We start from the raw sequence: 20,326 nt of genomic DNA on the forward strand, positions 1-20,326 counted from the left end.
AAAAAAAAAAAAAAAAAACAAGGAGGATACAAACATTTACCACTTCATCCAAAACCAACAATGAAAATATTTGTTGACATTTACATGGGCAATAACCTTTATTATTATATGTTTTTGGGGTCCTGCTTAGATTGTTGTTGGTAGGCAGAATTGGTAGAACAAGAATTTAATATATCCCAGCCTATTTGTCCATTGATGTATCTATTTTTTTCCCGACAGCAAGACTTTTGGTCTGAATGATTTTGCTTGCTCACTGTATTGTATTACATTTAGTTTTTTTTTTTCATTCTAGGAGAGTAACCATTATGACTACACCCCTCCCCTCTTCTTTGCAATAGTGGGGTAAATCTTCTGTTGCCAAAACAAAGTGCACAGGACATCACTGGATTTTTGGAAGGATTAACAGTACTTTTTTGTGCTTAATGTACGGATAAAAATTCTTTATATTTATGGTCTGTCTATACAAAAGAGATGATATAAAAGAAGTTTATGTTGATGGTGATCATGGACTTATATAGGGGTAAACTGAGAAGATATAATAGTTCCCTAAAGGTTGATCACCTTTGTGTAATTGCAGATGCATATATTGTAATAAAAGGAAAAAATACTGAGTGAGTGCCACGTACTGTGCAATGCATACAAAAAAGTAATACACCCAAACATAATTTAATATATCTGGTGCAGAATATTTACTTGTCAGCATAATCAAACCGGTTTGCATGTTAATTGATGTTAAATAAGCAGCGTTGGTTGCTGAGAAAGATATTGTAACAAGCGATTTGCAAACAAGGACACCACTAATTATACAATAAACAATATTCTGCAGGTTTGAAAACACCCACACTGTGTATTTATAACCATCATTCGTACCAGCCAAGTCTTTACTGATACTTCCAAACACAGCACCTACTCCAGGAGTCTATAGACTGTGGGCATCAAACAGTTCGGGCAATTCCAGCAATACAAACTTCTACAAACAGAAGTTCTAACCTAACTCTACCCCCAATTATATCAGACAAAGTATTATGGCTTACAGAATTGGGAATATACAAGGTTAAAATGGTCCTTGAGTAAATATGTCATCCATCTCCCAAACATGTGTATAGATATATACATATACACATACATACATATGTATGTTACTGTTACTTTTGCATATCTGTATTTTTAGGTGTGTCCTATCTATGCCTCTGGATGGTGATATGTATGTATATACCAGTTATCTCTCTTTTGTTTAATAGTGATTCAGTTGACATGAAGCCACCCCATATGGAAGCCTTTATGAGTTGGTATATTTGGGGTCCCCCTCTTTGATGTATCTTCCTTAATCTGGCCCAAAAGCTCTCCCCTTTTCTACTTGGCCACTGTGCAGGCTTGACAGCCTGAGAATGATATACACAATATGTACATGGTTGACTTTTTTTCTAAAAATGTTGTAGTATATTTTTTAGTATGTATATTATTTTTGCTGTCTGTGTTCTGTAGTACTTACGTCGATTTTTCCTAATGAAGCAATTAAATCTGCAAAACGCATACAAACAAAAACCTTTAGTTTTTTGGTGGACCCAGCTCAGATTCTTTGTATATTTGGATACAGTTGCATCTATTAATGTTATTCTTAAACAATGTGTCTACTTCATTTTTTAAAGCCAACTGGCCCCCCCCCCCCCGAAAAAAATAGCACAACAAAAGATTATCACAAGGCATCACTACTTATTAGCATGCATATTCTGCATAAGTGATAAGTAGCATTACTTCATAAAAGTGTTCCTTGCCGTCTCAAAACCAGGATAGCTTGGTAGATCCAGGAATTCTAAATTGTAGCAGCAAATCCTTCAGGGAAATAACAGCGCAGCGTACCTATCCATGAACTAAAGCTCAGTATGTTATGCAGTAGGGCAATGACCCTGTACACACACACACAAACACACATCACTCGTATAGCATAATCCTATAAAAAAAATGTTGTGGAAAGACTTAAAAAAAGATAATTTCATGAAAACAATTTCAAGAATTTCATGAATCCACCAATATTCCCAAATTGAAGCAGTTATGCTGAGCCAATATTTCTTCAGGCACATGTGTGGGACTGATCAATCATTACTGGAATAGTTTAGTTCCCCTCCACATAAATCGCTTATCGCTAAACATTGGAGTGAAATTTGTTCTCATTTCATTAAATCTTGGCTATTAGCAGTGAAAGTAAGAATTTTGGCAGGCTTCTAGCCCTATAATTTAAACAACCAGCAGGTCTTTATAAGGCTGCGTACCAAACATAGATTTTCATAGCTGGAAATGATCTTTCATGATCACTTCCAGTTAACACATTCACAAAGCGCACTTTCTGTTCTATGGAGTAAGGGGGACGAGCAAGGAGCAAGCTAGCTCTCCTGTTCTTGCAAAGCTGTCATTCCTTAATGTCTATCATGGATCTGCTGTGAGGTATCAATGAACAAAGTCAGGTGACCATTTTACACATCAGATTTTTGCCCAAAAAGAGCATGACCATTCATCTCAGGCAACGGTTAGAAACTAAAATATGTGCTTAAAATGTGATTTTTTAGGTTAATAAAAAGGCAAAGCCTGAATATAGTTTTGCCACATCCCCAATTTCTTTAATGCTAAATATAATACAATTTATGGGACAATAAACATAACAATCATGTTTACTGCATAAACCTGTTACATAAATTGAACCAATATGGCAGCTTAGCTTGAGCCAGTTCATAGTATGCTTACAGACCGTCCTTCTAAAGGTCCTTTAACCCCTCATCAAATCACAATTAGCGAAGAAACAATATTTCTTATACAAGATTATTTTACATAGTCAACTTTTGTTTGTTGGAGATTTCAGACCATTCTCAATGCCTTTTTCTGCTGCAGACCTACCAAATTGTTTTTTTTTTTTTTTTTTTTTAAGAGACCATTTAAGGCCTTCTGACTCTGCTCTAATGTCCATCTGATAAGTTAAAATTTGTGGGTACAGTGACATATGCTAAATTTGGAATCCACTTCTAACCATAGTATAATATCCTTCTTAGAGCTACGAGCCAATAAAGGACTCTGTGACACATTGAGAAGGATTTTTGGACTTTCCTATGTTGCCCTTGAAGCCATGAAAGTGACCTCTCCCCATTCTTTACACTTTTTTTGTTAATTAACACTGAGACATTTGGCAGATTTCCTGAGAAATCTTCGTGCATTAGGTTGCTGTAGTGACTTTCCAGAAACCATAGCAAAACAAGCCACCAGAATTTCTTCCTCATTGACATCAAAGCTGCTTGGATTCAGGTTCAGCTTAAACCCAACCAAGCAAGCATAGGATAAAACCCAGGTTTAGCCAAAAAATGTTGTTTACTATGCAAGCTATAGACAAAAAAAATATTTTTTTAGGGGTAAGTTTTAGGGGTATAATTATGGCTTGTTAGGGTTTTTTTTATATATACTTGTAAGGTTGCTTTAATCATTTGACTCCCAGTGACTTATGCCACATGTCAAGCAAATCAAAGATGTTCACAACTGTAATGGCAAGTTTTACCTTTTAAGTTATAGTTTTTTTTTTTTTTTTTTTTAAATGAAAATGCAAAATTTAAAAGCCCCGGCATTCACAAACACACATAGAAGGGCATAGAAAATGCAAGATACAGGTTAGGTTTTGCTGCACATGTTAAAAGCAGGCATGACCAAAGTCCTGCCCGGGGGCCAATTGAGGCCCAAATTCAGATTTCCACCGGCCCGCATCCTCTGTGATGCCTGCCAGCACTGTTAACCACAGTATAAAATACACACGTACAGAAAAGCTATTTCATTGGAGTTGATCATTTTGCAATTATCGACCCGCTACTCGGCGGCCATAATTGGCAGGATGGGGTCCCCATATGTGCACAGGGAATCCCCTACATCATTATAGTGGGCATGTGCTGTGCGGGACCTGCACGGATCACGCCCACTCTGATTTCAAAAACGTGGTCTGCACTGACATCAGACTCTGTGCACAGGAAATCCCTAACGTCACCCTGGTGGGTGTGTGCTGCGTGGGACCCGTTCAGACAACACCCACACTAACCCTGAGTATGTGCTGAATGGTCGGCCCCCACACATTTTCACCTCACTAATTCTGGCCCTCTTTGCAAAAAGTTTGGATACCCATGTGTTAGAGTAACAGATAAAATCCTAGGGCTAATTTTTTTTAGTAATAACTAAAATAAATGTGCATTTTTAACATTTGTACAAAAAAAAAAAAAAAAAGGGGGGGGAAAAAGGATCCAAGGTAAAAAAAAAAAAAAAAGGGGGGGGAAAAAGCCTAGCTGTGAAAGGGTTGAAGTAGCTAGCAAGCATAGCAACCTAAACATCACCGTAAGTGAAATCGCTTTGTGTAGAGAGCAATTTCTATGTAAACAGATCTATGCCGACCATTTTTCTACTTGTTTTAAAGCAATGACATGACCACCTGTGCAAATATCAGTAAGAAAAGTAACCTAGATCTGAGAACAGACAACAGAATTGTGAATTGACCACTACCAGTCCTCAATAGGAAGTACTATTTCAGGCATCACTGGCAGGATAAACAGGTAAATGATGTGAGGAGAGCAAAACATTAAGATAAATGTTGAACCAATTGGTTAATGAGATTTTTGATATCCAACCAAGTTTATTTCATGTTAGGATCAGCTATAGCAATCTATTTCTTCGTGGGAAGGCAGGTGAGATGACCAAGTATCCATCCTAAGAACAACTATTAGGAAACTTAATGTAATGTCACTTCCTATGTTAAAAAAAAAAAAAAAAAAAAAAAACCACACACACAAAGGCTTCATCTAGATTGAGCTTACATTGCTCTACTATTTAGTACTGTATAGCGGGAGCAGAAGCCCACGAGCTGCACAATTATGATCAGGGCCTTGGACAATGTCAGCAACATCTGATAGTTCCAATGCTAAAGTCCAGAGATACCATTATTGATTGTGCAGCCCATTGTAGCCCAGAACTGATTAGAAGTCAGGAGTACAGTAGGCCCCAAGCTAGGAATTTGTAGGCTACCTGCTCTTTAAAAGGAACTCTGCACTGCACTCTCCTCTGGTTGTCATAATCCAATAGTTTCAGAATACAGTATTTAAAATTACAGAGTAGGGCGATTAAAAGGAGATAACTTTACTCCAAGATTCCTGATAGGCATGTTCTGTTTGAATGATCTCTATAGGAGAAAGAGCTTATGTATTAAGACCTTAAGACGGTATCAGAGAGGTCATGAAGACAAGTCAGATTTACATCACTGAATCCCCTCCCTTTACATACAACCCTTCCCTGCATTTCCCAAGAGTGTTGCCACTGACTGACATCAGATCCGTGGGTGCAGGGAAATGCCTTTAACTTTGTTCAACAGAGTTGTAGTTCGTAAATGCTACTTCGTAAGAGCAATAACTTGTACAAATAAAACAGAATACCTTCTGTTGATAAATAAATGCTACTGTAAATTGTAAATACTATAACAACTCTGTTGATAACATTTACTATAGTTTGACAGGATATTATCCAGTTGTTTTTTAAACTTGGTTATATGTCCGATACAAAGTAATTCTGCATATAAGGGACACCCCATACTACCACCATTATCTCATTTTTCATTGTTGGAATCAGATATAAAGTATCGTCAGAAAGAACATTGTGATTTGGATGCCTAGGCAGATTCAGACTTTTCGTCAAAATGTTCTAGTCCTGTAACAACGTGCAAAATAGGAAGATATCTGCTTGTCTCTAGCTGGCCACCATACATTATATGACCTTTATTTCCTTTATTATGGCTTTCCTAAAATGTTCTCCTGTAGGAGTGAGGTTGTAGGAGGTTGTTTATGTACATCTCATCTGCAGCAGTCACGCAGCCATAAACCCAAAACATTTTTCATTAGGGCCTCATGAGCCGTCTGAGAAAGAAACATTCTTTAGGGTTTTGCATGGACATGTTCTACCTGAAAAACAAGCGTTGTCAGATCACTTGAAGGACAGGCAGTAGAAACCTCTTTCACAGCAAACGGCTTCAAAGCTACAGAAGAAACATTTGGAATTCCACGTGCAAACCTATTTTAACCCCACAAAACTAGACACTGTAACAACCGCATCTTTAAAGCAGACCTGTGGATAATTATAAAGCGTTTTATAAAATTCCTAAAGCAAGAAAAATGCCTTGGGTCAGTTTAGTTAGTAGTAAGTTATAGTAAATTATTTTCAAATATTTACATTTAACATGAACCAGTGCTTTTTCCATGTAGTCCAGACAAGTGTAGCCTGGGGTAACAGACTTTCTTTTGATCAATGCTTGTGTCTATGGAAGTGAAAAGAGTACACATCATCTCGTAAGATTTGAGGAACTAATGGCAGGGCTTAAGATTTGAGGAACCTATCACTCTACCCTCCAAGGTAAAAAAAAAAAAAAAAAACACAATTCAATGCTGAATACTGTTTCTATATACATGAACATTCATATTACAGATAGGTACATCATTGCAGTGTTGAAATGCACAGAAGTGATGGGCATTCTTACAATGGCGAGTGAAAAGAACCCATGAGAGGATGTTGGTGTGCAGGTGCGGAGGAGGGAGGATTGGGGTTAACTGCAGTGGCAGGGGGAAATTCGTGTTAAGGTGCAATAGTGCAGAGGTTTCAGGCATGGGGAGGAGGGAGGTGCAACATGACAAAGGGGCAACAGTAACTGTCAGGTGTAACTGAAGATGCAGTCCTCCTCTAGCAGCATGGATTTAGTGGGAAAGTCTCCCAAGCTACAGAACACTTTTAAAATATGCCTTATGCACATGACACTAGTCTTAATTATTCCTAGAGTAGACCTGGCATTTAGGAAAGAAATCTCTCACTACTGAATATTTGTGGCTCCTACATGTCACATAACTGCCATAAAAGTCATGAGAGACTTCATATGCCAGAAGCAGATTACTAGTATATATGGGGATAACTGTAGGTTAGAGGGGATCAGCATTACTTTTACTAAATGCTGGTCCAAGGTCCTTCTTCCTATGGATGGCAGTAAAAACAAAAGTTCTAAAAGTCTGGGAGACGGATAATTTGCTTGACCCAAATAAAAATCTGAAGGGTTCGAGTGCTGACATGCAGCCAGTCGGGTGTAAAAGACACACTGACTATAGGAAAACACTGGGGCAAAACACCAGTTGTATATTTGCCAGAACTTTACATTCATACAGTGGTATACATATAGGTTTAATCCGAGGGATTGGGGAAAAGATTTGGAAATGTTCAAATAATGCTTTTCTAAAATGTAATGCTTGGTAAAAATAACCACCAAGCAGTAATATCTGTGTTTATATATTGTGTTTTTTAATTTATGTATGCAGGTAAAGATGTACATTTACAGGCACACAAAATGTGCAGGTGCCCTTACACAGTTAAAGTGAATGTTTTCCATAGTTGTATAATAAAATGAAACACAAATACCCTGCTGGTCTTATGCATGATGTGACAAAAATAGAGCCTAAAAATATAGGGATATAACTTGTACTGCACCATTTCAAAATGTCAAGAAAGTAAAAAAAAAAAAAAAAAAAAAAAAAAAACGGTCCAAACCACAGAAAAATGAGATACCAAAACCTCAGTGATGTGGTCAGAGGAGAGGCTGGGCGATAGTGAGCTCACAGTATGACAAAGTCACACCCTTTCGGCAATGTTGATGTATCTTTATGCATAATAAGATGTCATAAAAACAATATTTTTTTTAATACCTGCATACATTTTTTCTAAACACATGCAAGAAATAAAATACTGTAGGGCTCCTGTATGTTGAAAGCAGTGCTTATTAATTCCACATGAGCAAAGTAACTACTACCCTATTTTAAAACTATTATAGATAACCATTTAATTTGACCATATCGACAAATCACCACGGACTTACAAATTATATGTTGTTCAGCAATCATGTATGCAGATGTGTGAGAAATTTTTATGATACAAAATGACTAAGCTGAGAGAGTAATAAATTTTGTCATAAAATAAATTAAACAGAAGTAGGAGAGAACAAATTCATGCAGAATTCAGAGATGGGTCATTTACATCTTAGTACCCGCAAGACTTTTTACAGAAGGCCTATGCAGAGAGAAATATGATGGCTATAGTATGGCCTTAATTTCTTAAGAAGTCCTCCTTTAAATCTAATCCAGTCATTAAGGGTCCATTGACATTTTCATGCTTTGTAGCAGTGCATTAACCTATTCCTTTTACAGTGCAGAAAGCCCCAATTAAATAGCCACCAACTGTAGAGTTGCATATATATCTTGGTTTACAAGTTTCAGGGAACGGCCTTTGTCCAACAGTAAGATGTGAATGTCAAATAACACAGTAATCAAAGTAGCAAAGTAACACTCAACTAGTAAAGTCTACAATAACGTTTTAACTTCATTCTGGACAACAGTTAACACTTTAATTTTCACTGCTATCACAGATCATATTGGTGAGATTTCACCAATAGATTGGTGATCATTCCTGTCCGTGTGACAAGAAAGTGGTTCAGTGTTCTGCTTCAGTCTGTACTTCTGTTGGAGGACTCTTCCTGCCCTGGCAGGAAGTGAAGGCGAGTCACTCAGTAAGCTGCAAAATTTAAATCTGAGAAATTGTATCCCTTTCCCTGCAAGAACCCTGACTTCTGGGGTATTGGTAAAGTAGCATCCTTAATTATCTATGCAACAACTCTTTATGGACCTTTTGCCATTGGTGAAGTGCTGAAAGTCAGCATTTGAAACTTTACAAACTGTTAGGATTTTTGGAATGATAAGAATACATGTACTATGTATTTGTTTACAATGCTGCTTCATATATAAAACTTAGTGATTTAAAAAACAATATACCAGATCCTCAGTGTGGGGAGGAGTTAAAGCCTTAAAGTCATTTATTATATCGTTATTATATTATGTACTCAATGGAAGATTTTCCTTCACCAATATTCTCTGTAACCAAGAGAGAAACTTTTGGGGGTAAAAAGATAAATACTTTTGTTGAATATTCAGGAGAAAGATAGAAAGTAGGCTTTTGAGGCATTTATACTTGAGGCATATTAACTTGTGTTTATTGTGTATAGAATCTAGGTAGTCCTATGTCCAACATAGTACCCCTAGCCTATGTGTATAATTGAGGAAAAATAATTGAAAAAAAACTTTAAATTAGCAATACAATAGATATCTATCTTACGGTTATTAGCTTATCTCGCGTCCCGACGCATTTCCCCAAGATGGCTTCCTCAGGGGAATATTGAGATCATGATGATAAATACTTTGAAGAATCATAACTAATCAGTATGCAAAAAGAAGCAAAAAAATAAATTAATTAAAAATTATATATGAATATTGTATAATGAACTAAATAACAAAGGTGCTAAGTAGATAAATGCACTGCAATCGATCATAAGTTACTTACATAGTGATATTAAGGTGCTTAAAAAACAGAGGTGGACGATAACAAGAAGTTATCCACATTGAAGTAGCCCTAGTTCCTTTTAAGGGGTAATAAAATGGGTAGAAATAGATTAGGTAACAAGTCGGTTGTAGAAGACACACTGACCATTGGTATAAGGTATAAATAAAAAAGTTGTCAAGGACTACCCAAAATTGACAAACAATGTAAGATAGAACCAAATGTTCATATAATATAGGTACTTAAAATGTTTTTGATCAGTAAATAAAGATTTTGAAAACTTGTACTTCAAGTGTTGAATTTGAATCCTGTATTTAAAGAAAGTAATGCTGTAATGTCAAGGGGGTTCATTAGCTTATAGCTAGGAGTTATTATATTCATTAATTAGTTCAATAAGGTTTATAGGAAAACATGTACTTCCTAAAAAGGATATATTTTGAAAATAGCAACAGTTCTCATAAAAAGTTAAGAGTTGATGGGTATTTGTTAATCCTGATATCTAGAAACAATTAATAATTAGAAACTAATATGGTGCAATATATGAGGTGGATGTAGGGGGGTATTTAATGAACAGTATAATAGAAACACTTAAATTATTGTGATTAGGTAGGAATTTCATCCTTTACTATGATATTTTATTAGGTAATATATCTCTGAAGTATTAGCTCAGGATGTGTAAAAAACAAATGAATCACGTTTCCTATGTAGTACTGACATAGTGGGCAAATGAAAAAGGGGAGCAATAAAAAGAAGGAAGAGAAAGGTGATACTCATTTTTAGAGTAATGGTGCAGTGGATAGGTCTAAGAAAGGGTGTTTCCCCTCTGTTCAGGAGGACATCTGAGCAGATAGAGACCAATTAGGTACAGGAATAAATCAATATTCAGTAATAGGAGAGGTACTCAAGGTTTACTTACTGAGTCATTGATGGTTAGTGGGAAAGTAAAGGATGGAACGTTAGCACCCAGTCTCAAGGAGGGAAACAGGGCTGTTGGCGTGCCGTCCTTAAATAGAGTTCATCATAATCAAGGTCTGTGGGAAATCCCATGTGATTACGTGATCTCGCGGGATTCAGGTAAGGAAATCGTTAGTAAACTTCTCCTACTCCGCGTGATCTCACGAGATTAGGTTGTATTTATGCTACCAGGTGCGTGAGATCATGGGTACATTGCATGATCTCGCGAGACCGATAGTCAACTAAGGTTCTACCATTTTATTCACAATAGGATATTTCTCCCCTATGTAGGGCATAGGATATAAGATGAAGCATCCCATATCCTCAATCAGGTATACTGTGTAGGGTATAACAGTTGTAGTTAGACCTGTCTTACTTGTGAGATCACGTTACTCTGCGTGATCTCGCAGAATAGGGGGGTGAGAACTATATACCTATTCAAATATTCTTGCGAGGATTGGTAATCATAAATTATATTGGTATGTGAATATGGTGAATATGTTTTGTGTGGAGTAATAAATAAAAGTGATACAGTTTGCACCGCCTTCACCTGCTTGGGTAAAAACCCATATACAGTTTACAGGTCCTGAAGCCGGAGGCAGGTATATAATTGCTCTGGGTTCAAACGAGGGAGAGGTAGAGTGAGAGTTAGGTGAGGCAAACCTAAAGAGGGGGACCCCTAACTCTATTCTTTACACCCGTGTATTGGTGCCCTGGTCCCTTGTAAGGCTGGTTAAATTGATTAGGTTTTAAGGGGTATTGAACCAAATAAATAGAAAAGTCTATGTAGGTATGGAATCTGGATAAATCCTTAGAATGTCCATAGTATACAAATAGATTGAGTCAATAATTACTGAGTGAAAAAATATCATACACTAATTTGAGGCTCAGAAGTGTGTCCATAATATCCTATATCTAACAAACAACTAATTCTTTGTACAACGATATGATAATCTTAAAACTAATAGATAGGTACACATCAAGGTATCCTAGGATATTATAGAGTTTGAGAATAACGAAGTTCTGATATTTGGCAAATGTATTTGATCATAGAGGACCAATAGAAATAGATAAATATTTTGAGAGAGGTAGACGGAAAGTAATTGAAGAATAATGGTAGTAGGTAAATAGATTTATAAGAATGTTTTAAAAGTAAACATATCGTTTAAGCCAGGTGGGCGTGTTCCATTCAGGTGGAAAATCCACAGAGTTTCCAATTGGAATAACTTGTTTTCAATATCGCCCCCTCTAGAGTTTTGGGGTGATATGTTCTAGTGCACTGAAGGAGATTACACTGCTGTCAAAGTTGTGGCGAGTGCCAACATAGTGGCTTAAAGGGGTTATGATTCTTCCGGTATTGATGTTGTCAATATGCTCAAATATACGCTCCTGTAAGGTTCTTTTAGTTTTACCAATATAAAAACTACCACATTTGCATGGAACTAAGTATAAGACTCCATTGGTTGAGCAGTCTACTCTATGCCTAATTTTATGTATGGTTATTATTTGGTAGTATTGTTATTGAACTATCAGATATCCATTTGCATTGGGGCCAATGCCCACATTTTTTAGGTACCAGGTATACGGTCATATACCGTCAGGAAGTGCTTGTTTGTCCGGTATTGACTGGATACCAGAGTGTCCTTAAGGGATGAAGATTTTCTAAAAGTCAGAGCAGGGTTAGGTGATATAAATTTGCTGACAGAAGGATGTGTCTGCAAAATATACCAGTGTTTTGATCTATCTACTGCACCATTACTTTAAAAGTGAGTATTACCTTTCCCTTTTTTTTTTTATTGCTCACCTTTTTCATTTGCACATTATGTCAGTACTACATAGGAAACCTGATTCATTTGTTTTTTAGACATCCTGAGCTAATACTCCAGAGATATATTACCTAATAATATAACATAGTAAAGGAAGGAATTCCTACCTAATCACAATAATGTAAGTGTTTCTATTATACTGTTCCATTAAATACCCCCCTACATCCACCTAATATATTGCATCAAAATACTATCTAATTAATTTATTATTGTTTCTAGATATCAGGATTAACAAATACCAATTAATTCTTAACTTTTAGGAGACCTGATGCTATTTTCAAAACATATCCTTTTCAGTAGGTACATGTTTGCCTACAAACCTTATTATATTCATTAATTAGTTCAATAACTCCTAGCTATAAGCTAATGAACCCCCCTTGACATTACAGCATTACTCCCTTTAAATACAGGATTTAAATTCAATAACATATGAAGTACAAGTTTTCAAAATCTTTATTTACTAATCAAAAACGTTTCAAGTACCTATATTATATGAACATTTAGTTCTATCATACTTTGTCAATTTTGAGTAGTCCTTGACAACCTTTTTACTTATACCTTACCATTTACCTAATCTATTTCTACTCATTTTTTTTACCACCTAAAGGGAACTAGGGTTACTTCAATGTGGATAACTTCTTGGTATCATCTACCTCTGTTTTTTAAGCACCTTAATATCACTATGTAAGTAATTTATGATTGGTTACAGTGCATTTATCTACTTAGCACCTTTGTTATTTAGTTCATTATACAATATTCATATTTTTTTTTTTTGCTTGTTTTTTGCATACTGATTAGTCATGATTCTTCAAAGTATCTATCATCATGATCTCAATGAAACGCGTTGGAACACAAAATAAGCTAATAACCTTAACATAGATGTCTATCGAATTGCTAATTTAAAGTTTTTGCAATTATTTTGCCTCAATCATATACATAGACTAGGGGTACTATGTTGGATATAGGACTACCTAGATTCTATACACAATAAACACAAGTTAATCTTAAAAATGCCTCAAAAACCCACTTCCCTCTATCTTTCTCCTTCTGAATATTCAACAAAAGTAACATTTTTTCGGCTTGGCAGGAACCTAATTGTATCCTTATATACAAAATATTTCCACACAAGCCTATCCTGTTAACACTACTTTTGTCCTAGATAAATATTACAGTTGCCATGGCAAGGTGCGATTTCTCCAATTTTGGGAAATGAGTAACTTGTATACTCTTGAGAAGGAAGTGAGCGTAACCATTCCCCACCTTATCCAAGACTAAATGTTTCACTTTTAGGTAATTTCATATGATCCTAGTGGGGCTTGGAATTTGGCCGAGAACAGCCACACAAGGATGTAGAGAATCCTTGGCACTGTGTAAGTTCTAACTGGAGAAACCCAGATCTAAAACTACGCACAGCTGCTAAAATAATATTGCTTGAAGGGCAGGTTCAGACCTGTGGCAGGAGAAAGAGTTCCTGCGTGGCTTCCAGCCACTCGCAGTACAGATTTGACAGCAGGTGGCAGTGAGCAATACTGAACAGCCCACTGCCGTCCCTATTTGTTCTCTATTCGGCTGTTGTGGGTGGATGCTACTGAAGCTTCACTGATGTCAGGAAACAGCAACCACACTGCAAATTCCACCAGTCTGAAAAAACCTTGGTAATTGTTTCCAGCAATAAGTAGAAACAAACATGCACTGTATGTCCAACGAAAAGATAAGAAGATGAGCAGGAGGCATCCCATTGAGTCCTCCCCTTTCTGAAACATAGTGGTTGTTCAGGTCAGTCATTTAGTAATCGGACAGGATGGATAACTAAACAGGAGACCACTGTAGAGGATTTGCTGTGGTCAATTAAAATCTAGCCTCTGTATGTAACTTTACACAGCATTTGCTTTTCTCCCATTAACTGAATGAAACAGAAGACTGTATGCTTGTGATGGACGATCCCAAGTCAAGTAGAAAACACTCATCTAAGGTTTCCAAAAGGTGCCAGATAGCACTGGGTATTTCAACCACCCAATATTCATGCGTAACCAAGAGGTTAACATTGGGAGGTCTGACCCTTTAAACCAGTCAACAGTTAAAATTGCAACTCTAACTGTTGGACCCTAATTATTTTGTTTCTGTGGTGAATGGGCCATTATTGAAAATACAGGCTTACCAGGGACACGTGGACAGAATATTTTTTTTTTACTAACCAAAAGGTCTCTTAGTGACATAAACCTAACCCAAATATCTGACATTAATCACACAGTATGCACCAATACTAAACATACAAACACACAAAGAATAATGAGAAGCATGTTCTTACCCCAGGCCAGGAACTCGGTCACATTCTTGTCCCGGCGGAGAGGCGCTACATTGCATTCTTGACACAAGCAGATAAGGATATCTAATAGGGTTTCCACACTTAATGATTGACATTCAGATCCATGGGGACCTCTGAGGATGGAGTCCTCCAAATCCTTTAACCTTCTCTCCACAGACATCTTGATGGTCCTTCTGCACCAATATGAAGGCCAGAAAACCTGGCAAAGTCCCACTCTGGTTTATTCCAAATCAAGAGTCCACTAGAGTGCATATAGCGATCATCCAATGCTCTTTGGCCATACAAAGTCTTGAAAAACAAAGTTCCTTCACATTTGCTAAAAAAAAAAAATCTGGAAGTGTTCTGCAATTGTCTAGGCCCTAGCTAGTACAGTTCTTGTAAAATGAGTAATATGAATAACTAAAAAAAAAAAAGTAGCAGGGTAAAAACATGTCACACAGAAAAAACACTGCTGTATGTCGCTTTAATGCACGTGATATACACATAAGCTTTGTTGGGGGGGGGGGGGGGGGGGGGGGGGGGGGGTGGATGTGTATAGAGGTATTCCCAAACTTCTCTCAGCTTATGGGTGAGACTAACTTTGGACGTAATGAAGAACCAGGTCACCCATTCATATCACACACCCAGAAGCCTGAACCCACACACACTGGTCAAGGTAATGATACACAGACCCTACCACCCATACAAGTACCCACACTCCCAGCCTTCACATACGCACATATCTACAGAGCTCATTGCCCATACAACTTGTTAACAGCACCTCTGACAGAACCACTGTGGCACACACTGGTAATACCATAATGTTCCCCCATATTTGTCAACTCTTTTCAAATCCCATTGCAAAGACTTAATATTCTTCATGCAGACACTGGTAGTGATAGAGCTCACCGTGCAGACAGTACAAAACGTCTCACACACGCCCTCACTCACCTGTGTAATGCCTCTTTCAGGTGTGTGCCTATGTACCTACACCCCAGTGACCTACCGTGCCACGGACTATAAGTCAACCTGTATCTACACTAGAAACGAAGCAGCAGATAACTCTCTTTGCACACGGTGAGCTCTTCCTGAAGTGACTGCAATCAGCTGCCTTCCTCCCTCACCTGTACAGGACACGCCCAAACACTGAAGCGGGCGTGGGTATACGCAGAACTTTCACGCCTCCCAGCTCACACCTAGAAACTCCTCTGCCTTTGATTGACAGGTCTCGCAGCTTATTAAGGGAATGATCGCGGCAAAACAAAGTCACGTGGCTTGCATTCGTTTGCTTATGGAATATTGGTCTATATTGGTGTTTCAATATTGGTCAATATTGGTGTTTCAGCTTACTTGTCAATTCCGACAGCACAGTGCTGTATTTCACCTACGGGGCAATGACCTCCACTGACATGATCCAGCAGGTTGTCATTTTTTGAAAGTTTCCAACCTGCTGTGACTTGGCTTTCTCAACAGTGAAGCAAACTGAGCCAATCCTTAGCCTAGCGAGGGTACTGTGACCTTCAGCTGCAGATACAGGACATCTAGAAAGTCATTTATTTGTAATGTAAGATATCTCTCAATGTATTATAAGAATTGTAAACATTTTTTTGTAAAAATTTTTGTTTTTGTTATATTAGTAGTTCATATTATTAAAAAAAAGGGTTTTGCGCTTTTTAGAAAGGAGCTATAGTACTTTTATGTCATATTAGTGAAACAGAAGGCTAGGAGTCAATTGGACATTGGGTAAATGTACCATTTTGTATCAGAAAGTAAAGCAAGAAGAGTACCAAGACGGGGTTCCAAAATTTTAACAATGATTCTAGGTTGTGCCAGGCCTCATAATAATTAGAAATTGAAGGGGACTGAGAAAGAGGGTTTTTTTTGGGAAAGACAGGCTTTTAAGTCAATTAGATAACAAAGGTCAACATGTCATTTTCATCAGATATAATTTTATGTGAGCTTTGTAGTATTTTTGATGCAGATTTTAAAGCTGTGTTCACTTTTTCTCTAGCATGTCTAGTTTTTGTGATGCAGCTAATTATATATTGTGTGAATTTCTTTATAAATAGCCTTATAACAACATTTAACAACAGTTTTCTTTTTTTTAAGATTAGAGACCGCATTAACTGCGATTCATTTCATTTGTCATCATGCCTAGAAATTGCCTTAATGATCCAGACAGTTTCTGTTACATGTGTGGTTCATTCACGAAGAAAGCAAAACGTCAGAACAGATATATAAATTATAGTTCAGCTGTCCACTTGGTGACCAGGATAAATCATGGGCTCCACATGTCATCTCTACCAGTTGTTCCAAAGGACTGTGTGACTGGCTAAATCAGCAATACAATTTGCAATCCCGATGGTGTGGAGAGAACCGCAAGACCATCTAAGCGACTGCTATTTTTGTCACATCAACAAAAGTGGATTCTCAGGTAAAACTAAGCACAAAATTGTATATCCCAGCCTCAATTCTGCAATTAGGCCTGATCCCCATGATGATTCATTGCCAGTTCTGGTACCACCACATGATGGACTTGCTTCTGCAGAAGGTGATGAGGAATGCCCTGGAGTTGCAGCCGGTTACAACCCCGAATCATCTGATCCTGACTACTTGGCCGATGAAGTTTCAGAACCAGAGACCTTTATACAAGCAGAGCTGAATGATCTTGTCCGTGATCTAAATCTCTCCAAAGACAAAGCAGAACTTTTTGCTTCAAGGCTTAAACAAAAGCATTTGCTTGCAAAGGGTATACCTGTAACTCACTACAGAAAACAAAATCATACCTTGACAACATTCTTCACTAGTGATGGCTCATTGTGCTACTGTCATGATAAAAATGCACTCCTTAACAGTATGTCACAAGAGCATGTTCCATCTGAACGGCGAATCTTTATTAATTCCTCTAAAATAAGCTTGAAAGCAGTCTTACTGCATAGAGTATTCCAAACCAAGTTTACCAATTGCCCATTCCATTAACTTAAAGAAGTCCTATGACAACATGAAGTTACCATTTGAAGCAATCCAGTATAAAACACACCAGTGGAACATCTGGTCATTGGCTCGCTGATAGGAATGCAAGGAGGATTCACAAAATATTGCTGTTTCCTATGCCTGTGGGACAGCTGATCTATGGGAGACCATTATGTCAAGCGTGATTGGCTACCAAGAGATACCTATAAGCCCGGAACAAGCAGTGTCAAGTTTTTGCTTTTGGTTGATCCGTATTAAATATTTCTGCCACCTCTCCATATCAAGTTAGGCTTGATGAAGAACCTTGTGAAGGCGATGGTTAAATCAAACGCACCAGCAGGCTAAGAGGGGCCATCACAGGGCAAGGTTAACCACTCTGGTAACCCTTGCCACACACACCATCACAGGTAGACTGCCACAACGTACTTGGAATCAGAAGCAGAAGCATAGCTGCGGTTGTCAAGGGTAACGATGGAAGCACGCATCGTTACCCTTGACAACCGCAGCTATGCTTCTGCTTCTGCTTCTTTAGTGTCACCCGCTGCCACTCCAGACAGTGATGTCACATAAATCATAGGGTTTATAGTAGCGTTTCCGGTTAGCAAGTTACACTATTTCTACTTGGAGCATTCAGAGATTCAGCTTACACTTTTTATAGTGTTTAATAAGTAAAAACATACAAAAACAGTGCATAAACAAATTCTAGAAAAATATAGACTAATCTAAGAACAATACCAGAACAAAAGCAGAACTATAGCAACAGCATAAAATAAAAAGGAAAAACTGTAAAATAATACTTAGGTAGAGTTGGTTTGCCTTGGTCCAGGTTGCTGTGTAAAGTCCAAGTTATTAACCAGAGTCACTAGGCTCCCTGCAGTGCTCAATGTGTCAGTGCGGTTGTCCTTAGCAACAAGGTGATGTCAGTGAGAGCTGTCTCTGCTAGAATCACATGGCTTTTTCTAGGCCAATAACAGTGGTGTGACTAATACAACAATCCAATGACAGCAGGGTGGGGGTTGTCTAAAGGGCTGTGTCCACATGGGTTATGATGCTCTGTGGATCTGAATTCTCATCGAAAAAATGATTTAGAAAAGTTTGCTGTGGTTTCTGATGATTATCAAAACTAATTTTTTTTTTGACCTATGTAATCTGAATTAAAATCTATTCTTTATTTGTATAAATCAGATATATTATATAAAAGTAGGTAGGCAAAAAGGTAAAATGAAAATAATCTAGCATTAACAATTACTTATGTCGTTAGACAAATACAATGATCACTATGGTTCATATTTTGTTTATGGTCATGAAAGTCAAATCATACAGAATAAAGTCTCATACCCGAAGCCTTTCGCCTGTTTTTGGCTTCTTCGGGGGAAAAGGAGACTTGAGCAAAGATAATAGAGCTATTTAAAAGGAAATGTATATATATCAGCAAAGTAAAATAAAGTAAAATAACTTTTTGCATGGTAATTACACACAGTACAAAATAAATTATCAATTGTACAGGTTACATAGATTATTTTACATAGTAAAAGTAATGTGTTTAGAAAAGTGGGAATATGATTTTAAAAAAATTTGATAGAGGTCTAAATACATATACATATAGAAATTAATATATTACTTTCAAGTTTGGATTTGCAATTGATCCAGAAGTGATCAAAGCATTAATACCAGTGGTGGCTGTGTCTTGACAACAGTGGTATCTAATTGAATAAGGACTTTGTTAAGAACCATTTAATCCAGCAGGAGTTTTAATTTATGAAGGAAATAAACTTACTTGAAATGATTAGAAGAGAAATGAGACCTTTCACTTCTTGAAGGGATTAAATGACCTGTTTGTAGCCAAACTGATACTAAAATGATTTTAGTTGGTATTATTATAACAGAAAGATTAAGGACTACCAATATAAAGATTAAAGATATACATAATTAATGACAAATATGCCTCACCTAGATTGTGTTTAATAGCTCTGTCCAGGTATTGTACGTTTGTTAATTTGTTAGATATAGAAAAAGATCAGAGACCTAGGTCAAGACCATAACTTTTGAAAACTTGGTAGCCCAGGAGATAACTAAATTGTATCCAATTAATCTGAGAACCACCGACAACGTAGAACCTGAAGCCCTATTGAATTTAAAAAACAATGATAACATTGTTATAAAACCATATGACAAAGGCGGTAAATTAGTCATTTTAGACAAAAATCATTATGAAGCCATATGCTATAAAATCCTACACAACTCCCACTGGTATAAAGAATTACCTGGCAACATCATTGAACAATTTCACACTGAGTACTATACACCTATAAACCAAGCATTCCAATCAAAGACCATTGATGCCAAAATAAAGGAATATTTGAACATTAGGCATTCCATTACACCCACCTTTTATTCGCTTTGAAAGTTCACTGTTATGCAAGCGGGTGTGGACCCACTGTGCCTCTGACTGGGTATACTCCAGAGGGGCGTGACTAAGCCGCTACCAGGTCTTCGCTGGAGCCTCTGATGGTGAGGATAGGCTTGGGCTGCGGGGTAGCTGCCAGGCGCCACTCCAGAGCAATCCCCAGGCCAGTGGCAGCTGACCATGGGAGTCAGAAAACCCGGTGCAAGCACCGAGGAGCTTGCGTGGCCAAGAAGTCCAGAAACCAGGATCCAAGATCAGGTCAGGCGGCAATCAGGCAAAGTCCAAAAACGTAATCCGAGGTCAGGGTCAGGCAGCAAACAGGCAAAGTCCAAAAACGTAATCCGAGGTCAGGGTCAGGCAGTAAACAGCCAAAGTCCAAAAAACGTAATCCGAGGTCAGGGTCAGGCAGCAAACAGGCAAAGTCCAAAAAACTTA

General features: G+C 37.5%; 1 protein-coding gene across 7 annotated transcripts in view; it reads right to left on the reverse strand.

The window, feature by feature from the left end:
- Nucleotides 1–15,034, reverse strand: part of CDC42BPG (CDC42 binding protein kinase gamma) — a 135,972-nt gene extending 120,938 nt beyond the window's left edge. For 4 of the 7 annotated variants that reach the window (XM_072421345.1, XM_072421343.1, XM_072421344.1 and 1 more), the window contains exon 1: nucleotides 14,515–15,032. In XM_072421345.1, coding sequence (XP_072277446.1) covers nucleotides 14,515–14,692 — 178 coding nt within the window. In that variant the 5' untranslated portion in view covers nucleotides 14,693–15,032. Of the gene's footprint in view, nucleotides 1–14,514 lie in introns of all 7 variants that reach the window. The other 3 variants (XR_011922104.1, XM_072421346.1, XR_011922103.1) reach the window with 2 other exon arrangements.
- Between the last annotated feature and the right edge of the window lie 5,292 nt (nucleotides 15,035–20,326).

Source organism: Pyxicephalus adspersus, chromosome 9, assembly GCF_032062135.1.
Source record: "Pyxicephalus adspersus chromosome 9, UCB_Pads_2.0, whole genome shotgun sequence".
NCBI lineage: Eukaryota > Metazoa > Chordata > Amphibia > Anura > Pyxicephalidae > Pyxicephalus > Pyxicephalus adspersus.